Source organism: Nanorana parkeri, unplaced genomic scaffold, assembly GCF_000935625.1.
Source record: "Nanorana parkeri isolate BGI_ZX_2015 unplaced genomic scaffold, ASM93562v1 scaffold183, whole genome shotgun sequence".
NCBI lineage: Eukaryota > Metazoa > Chordata > Amphibia > Anura > Dicroglossidae > Nanorana > Nanorana parkeri.
The window spans coordinates 769,713-776,838 of record NW_017306451.1 but is presented as its reverse complement, the minus strand read 5'-3'; the positions used below and the strand labels follow the sequence as shown (position 1 = coordinate 776,838).

Here is a 7,126-nt window from a genome sequence, read left to right as displayed (position 1 = left end):
CCTGCTGTACAGCTAACTCATCACAAGATGGCAGCACATATTCACATAAAATTGCAGAACTGCTCTAAGCTGCAACGTTGTAAACATTGTCAGGGTTATTCACAGAAGGGTGAAGAGTTTGGAGAAGACAGGAGAAGTGAACAATCTAGAACAACATAGCTGATTTGGAAATATTTTCCAATTCAGCTCACTTTCTAGTTCAGTTATATTGTTCTAGATTGTTCACTTCTCCTGTCTTCTCCAAACTCTTCACCCTTTTTGAATAAACCTGTGTAAGTTAATAAAGGAACATACTGTGGCCAAAATTCAAAGTTGTGAAAGTTTCAAAGTCTAAAGTTTATCGCCAGGCCGATATAAAAACCAACAATAAATGTTCAATGTATGCTCCACAAAATATGTATCATAAAAGAAAAATGTGCATTTATTTATTTTTTTGCATTGAAGCCAGTAAAGCATTGCAACTGTGATCAGTTGATCGCTGGTGCAATGCTTTGGCTCCTGCAGATTCTCCCTTCTGTCTCTGTACATAACAAGGTACGGATATTCAGTAATACAAAACACAGAAAATCCCCAGCTCACCTGCCAGCCAGCCTGCAACCAAACAAATTTCCCTGTCAACAGTATGCGTTAAAATCAGAGGTTTTAGTTGCACAAACTTTTGGACAAAAATATGTAGAAGCCACCCCGCCGCGCCAAGGCACCTCTGCAAGGTGTGGTCCTAACTCTATGTATATGAGTCTCCAAGTGTGAGCATATTAATGCAGTCGATAAATTGCATGGATATTCAGTATTAGGGATAAGAGGAAGAATGAAGAATGGACAAGTGCAGTGGTGCCACCACACTTGTATTCCCTTGAGACCTTCAAGTCCCTGGGAGTCACACACATCTGCGCCATAAAAAAAAAACATCAGCAGCCAGCTGGGGCGATAAAACCCCATGATTCAGGTATATGGAGTAGGGGTGAAGGTATCAATGTCACCATGTTTCATGTTACACCCTGAATATGAGTATAACATGAAACATGGTGTAAAAGGTAAATTTAGCCTTTAAGTATTTATTAAAAGATGAATAAACATGTATTAATTGCAGCTAATGTTAGTACCTGAATTTGTTTTATTACTAACTTCTGATAATACTGTGCAATAACATTTAGATTGAGGGAGGGAGTTCCAATACTAGGGGCAATCAGATTTTGCTGCATGCACAACAATTAAAATGCTCAGGCATGGGAAGATAGGCCACCAGTACTCAAAATGCAAAGAAAGTAGTTTTTATTGCAAATTCCCATCACATAGGTCTAAATGCCAACATCTATTCCTGTTCTGGCAACAACATTTGGGATTTTCTTTTACTTTCAGTGATAACAGCCACCAAGACAAATAGATAAGGTGAATCTCCCTAATGGGGACACAGACAGCAATAAAAACCTGACAGGTGTCCTATTCCTTTTCCACTCTATCCAAAACTAAAAATAAAGTTTTGCACTTTAACATTGCTTTTTTTTTGTTTTTGTTGGTCGTATACCATTTTTACGTGTCTATTTCCTCAACCTAATGAAAAAACTCTCCATAAAAAGTATCTGTTTTGTTTTAATATTTCCTGACATATTTGCACGGGTCATTTTTAAAAACTTTTTTTTGTTTTGGACAAAGTGTCAAAGGGTTAAACACCCCGTCAGATTTTTTCCGCTATACATACTGCAAAAAGTGAAAAATAAAAGCACCTTTTTTATATGCAACTCAAATCAGTTTGCTCCAGACTAGCAATATACCTTGAGCACTAATGTATTTAAAAAAAATAAAAAATGATTTTATTAATTGGATTATGGGAGGACTAGAACACCTGTCAGATTTTTATTGTTGTCTGTGCCCCTGTTTCAGATGTTTCGTCACTTCCTGTATGGTAAATCCATTGTCAACAGGACAGAAAGCTAGGGTAAATATCTGAGCCCCTTACATGAGTAAAGCCCCAACAGTCCTCATTGGCCTACCTCTGCACAAGCTATCTCCCCTTCAGTCTATGATTAATGCTGCTGCTAGACTCATCCACCTAACCAACTGCTCAGTCCCCCCTCTGCCAATCCCAGCACTGGCTTCCAATAGCCCAAAGGATAAAATTCAAAATATTCCCAAGCACTTACAAAGCCATTCAAAACTCTGGCCCCGGCTATATCTCAAACCCGGTCTCTAAGCAGTGGCGGAACTACTGCCGGTGGAGGCGGTGCGATCACTTCTGGCTAAATGCCAAAAGTGCAATTTTTCTGCTGATACAGCAGTGCATCCGTGCTTTCTTTCCTCCCTGCTGGGCGCTGCTCTGTGTCCCAGCGGGGAGGAGAGAAAGTGACAGCCGGCCGAGCGCTGTGGGAGGAGAGCGCTGTGTTTGGTTTTTTTTGGGAGGGGCCAAAAAAAACATCTTGCATCAGGGCCCTTTAAGGTTCCTTAGGTCCGCCACTGTCTCTAAGTATCACCCTAACCGTCCCGTAATCTCTTCCAAAGACCTCCTGCTTTCCAGCTCCCTCGTCAACTCCTCCCATGCTCGCCTCCAGGACTTCTCTAGAGTCTCTCCCATCCTATGGAACTCTTTACCCCAACCTGTCCGTCTATCTCCTACTCTGACTGCCTTTATGCAATCCCTTAAGACTTATCTCTTCAGGATAGCCTATCCCACCTCAACCTAAGCACTGTACCATCACGTTGTCAAAAAGTCCATCCCCACACAACTACCCCCTCATGTATCACTTCCCCCTCCCTTTTAGATTGTAAGCTCTCACGGGCAGGGCACTCCTTACCATCTTGTCTTGAATTGTATTATAATTGTAATGTCTTCCTTATATTGTAAAGCGTTGCGCAAACTATTGGCGCTATATAAATCCTGTATAATGATAATAATAATAATAGTAATAACAATAATTTTAATACTTCCCCACTCTATCAAAAACTAGCGTCCTCCCGTCACCCAAAGCTCAGTATACTGAGACGCCGGGACGGATCCCGACAATACTGTCTGGATCCACCCAGCTGCGTGACTGACAGCTGGCTCTGCCTATCCAGAGGCAGAGTCAGCTGTGCCTGCCCCCTCCCCCCGTGAGTTACAGTCACGGCTTTCTGCAGGGATAGATCGAGAAGTGAGCGAGCGTCGGTATGTGTTTGCTCACTTCCCAATCTACTGAGCCGACCTGTGACAGTTTCATTGTCACAGGTCGGCTCACATTACGAGCGAGGCTGAGTGAAAATCACTTGCCTCATCATTCTCCTTTAACATGCACTATAACTGATAGCTGTCTTCCTATGAAGTACATATACTTCATATTTGCTGCATAGACTTATTATGTTTCTATGTAATAATGCTTATCATCATATACCAGCAGCTACTATAGGGGTAGGCAACTTCAGATTTATATTTTCAGCACAGCTGGACTGTCGAGGTTGCCTCCACTGAGCTACTATTATGCAATCGATGTCTGTTTAAAATATATACTAATAAATACTAATCAATGAATACTCATTTATTATACAATCATTTATACTAAAATAATAAATGAATACTAATAAATGTAGCTTTTTTTTCTGCTGTTAAAATGTTTTATATTTCTTCTATCATATTTTACAGTGTTATAGCTTGCAAGACATATACAAGAAAGGGATCACATAAAACCCAGGAATAAGTCGACCACAGTATATGATTCACAGAATAAATGTATCAAGTATGCCATAGAGTCTTTTTACTTATTGCCCTGTCATATGTATTCTAAAAATAAAAAGTTATTTGAACTGGTTTTTGTGTTTGGTCGTTGAATCAAACGTAAAGTAAATTACAGTAATATATGAATAAAAGTGGTGGGCGAATCTACCCAGGTACAATTCACCAGGGGTTCAGCACATCTTGTTGGAAATTCAGCAAACCCAAACTTGAAGGCAAAACCCATTGAAAGCTATAGGGGGTAAATCCTGTATCGGTTTACATAACTATGTTCTGGCTAAGGTGAAAAGCAAAAAATATGTAGGCAAGAAGGAAGTCATAGGTCTCAACACCACCTTGTCCATATGCAAAACATGATAAGGCTGCCAATTCAGACACTTGCCTCATAGAGGTGAAGGTTGCAAGATACACCACCTTGTGGTTCAGAATAAAGATAGGAATGTCTCTGGTGAGTTCACATGATGGTCTTTATAGTTCAGAGAGAACCAGATTTAGATCCTACAGAGTTGCAGGTGGAACTATATGGGAAACTCCCTACACTAAGGCCTAAATCAAGTAGTGAGAGACATGTATGATTCATTTCGTTCCGAATATTGGCAAAATTGGACATTCGGATGCATCCGAATTTCCGAATGAAAAAATAACAAATTCAAACGGATTTTAAGGGGATACTCCACGCCAAAGAAAAGAAGAAAAAAAAGCGTGGGGTCCCCCCTAAAACCCCTGACCAGATCCTCGATCTGAGCAGTGGCCCGCCAGAGCAGAGGCCGCCCCCCCCCGTCCCTGCACCATACCAGGCCACTTGCCCTCAACATAGGGTAGGGTCCCCATGTTAATCAGAACAAGGGCCTCTTCCCTATAACCCTGGCCTGGTGGTTGTTGGGCAGAGGCGTAACTAGAACCTTCAGGGCCCCGGTGCAAGAAACCATGAAGGTCCCCCCAACCGCCATGGCACCGCATGGTTAACAGGAAGGCTGCCGAGGTCCCCAGCAAGCGTGGGACCTCAGGCAGCCGCTTGTTTAAAATTTTAGCGCCGGTGTTCTGTCGAGAACGCCAACCCAGTATCTGCGCTTACGTACAGATGGGATTAACGAGGAAACCGGCATATAATTACAAAGTATTTGTTTGTAATGGTTAATTGTGACCGTTAATAATATACAGTCCATGGCAGGAAATGGTGGATGGAATATTATGAACGGTCACAATTAACAATTTAAACAAAATACTTTGTGAACAAATCCCGGTTTTCTCGATAATACCGGTCCGCGCGCAAGTGCAGATGCTGAGGTCGGCAAATTCGACCACATCTGCGTTCTCGACAGAACACCGGTATCTGCGTTTAGTGTTGGGGCATTTTCACGAGGATGAGTACTCGTGAAAATGCCCAGTATTGGAAAGGGGGGAATCCCGACTTAAAAATATAATGCATTGCTGGGACTTGTAGTCCTACATAGTTGGAGCTATTCTGCATTGCTGTATAATGATTATACAGCAATGCAGAATACCACCAGCTATGCAGGACTACAAGTCCCAGCAATACATTATAATAAGTCAGCTATGCAGAATACCACCAGCATCCCCGCCCTTTGCCACTATAATGCATTGCTGGGACTTGTAGTCCTCCATAGTTGGTGCTATTCTGCTTTGCTGTATAATCATCATACAGCAATGCAGAATACCACCTGTACATGCTGCGGGTGGCTGTGCGGCAGGAAAGGAGCGGCACAATCTTGGGGGGGGCCCTCTTCTTCCTCGCTGGGCCCCCCCCAAGTTGCGGAACGCCAGGGCCGGGCCGCAATTGCGACCGCTGCTACCCTGGTAGTTCCGCCAGTGTTGTGGGGTCTGCGGTCAGGGGGGCTTATAGGAATCCACTTGCGAGCTGGAGCAATTTCTTACTATTTGCACACACATAATAAAATATGAATTTTTGGCTATAAAACAGCTTCAAACCCCCAATGTTATTTCAATATATTTTCTGAAAGCAGAGACCCTGTATAATAAAAAAATTGTAGTTGCAATTTTTTATGTCGCATGGTATTTGCGCAAATGTTCATGTGTTTAAAACTGTGTAGCATTGGGGTCCCCTTTATAATTCCTTCCAGACCTAATAGGTCTGGTATGAATTGGTGGGGGAGAAGCCGCACGCTTTTTTTAAAATTGACTTTCGGATCCAAAAAACAAAGTAACGAAAAATCCAAAATGAAACGAACCGATCCAAATTTTTTGCCAGCGCAGTCTAGAGACCAACAGTTTCTGAAACAAGATAGTCCTTACAGAAGTGCCTAAAAGTGCTGAGACCCGAACATTGGTCCAGACAGAACTGCAGGAAGGAGAGGACTTGTCCCATGGAGAAACTCCTGGGGTGGAGGCCCCGAGATTTTCACCAAGTCGAGTATGCCTTCCATGCAGGGGCGTAACTAGAAATCCCAGGGCCCCATAGCAAAATTTTGTAAGTGCCCCCAACGAAACCCCCCACCCCCATTTTAATAGAAATGCGCTGATCAGCACGTTTTTGAGCATTTTTAATTGCGTTTAAGCGCTGAAACTCGAATAAAAGCAGCCAAAAATGCTCTTTCAAAAATCGTGCAGAAACCACGGTGAAACGCTTCCGCCCTGGTGTGAATGGCGCCTGAATAAGGCCTAACACTTAACTTTAATACTGCCATACCAATGAGAGGCTGAGGAAAGTGGGATTATTAAAAAAAGGAACACTAAACTGTAAATAAGCGATTTATTTTATAAATGGTTTTTGTTGTGATAAAATGATACAGGCATATATTTAATTGCAACACAAGGTATCACAACGCACGGCAATGCATCACAAAGCTTTGCCATTGCCTGCCCCAAGTAAATTCATGTTTTTTTCCAAAAAAAAAAATCATGCACTGCAATGCGTTCTAACAACGCACTGCAGTGCATGTGCCTAGCGTACACCACAATATGGTGCACGTGTATGTTATGTGTGTGGGGGAGTGTTGTGCTTTTTTTAAATTTTATTTACACATTTTAATGTATTTTTTAATTATTATTTATTATTATTTTACTGTTGGGGGGGGGGCTATGGGGAAATATTAGGGGTCTAAACAGACCACTGACATTTCCTTTTTGAAATAGAAAATGACTTTGAGGACACAGAGTCCTCAATGTCTTTTTCTGCAGCCTCAGCACTCAGTACAAAGGCTTCTCATTCATTCACAAACTGCTGATAGAAAGATATTTACTATCAAGCAGATTCTCAATGGGGAAAAGCCTCTGTAGTGATTGCTTCTCCCCATTGAGAAATTCATGAATGAACAGGAGGTGATGTAAATCACAGCCTGTTCATTCATAACTGGGCACACATAGTAAATATAAATGATACTTACCGATCCTCCGCTTGGCCACGCACACAGCCGCTGTCATCCTGAAACTGACAGGAGGACAGCG

General features: G+C 42.1%; 1 protein-coding gene across 1 annotated transcript in view; it reads left to right on the top strand.

The window, feature by feature from the left end:
- Window positions 1-3,665, top strand: part of LOC108785895 (thymic stromal cotransporter homolog) — a 7,971-nt gene extending 4,306 nt beyond the window's left edge. Inside the window, exon 4 of the mRNA XM_018555072.1 lies at window positions 3,611-3,665. Coding sequence (XP_018410574.1) covers window positions 3,611-3,665 — 55 coding nt within the window. The remainder of the gene's footprint in view (window positions 1-3,610) is intronic.
- Window positions 3,666-7,126: the final 3,461 nt, after the last annotated feature.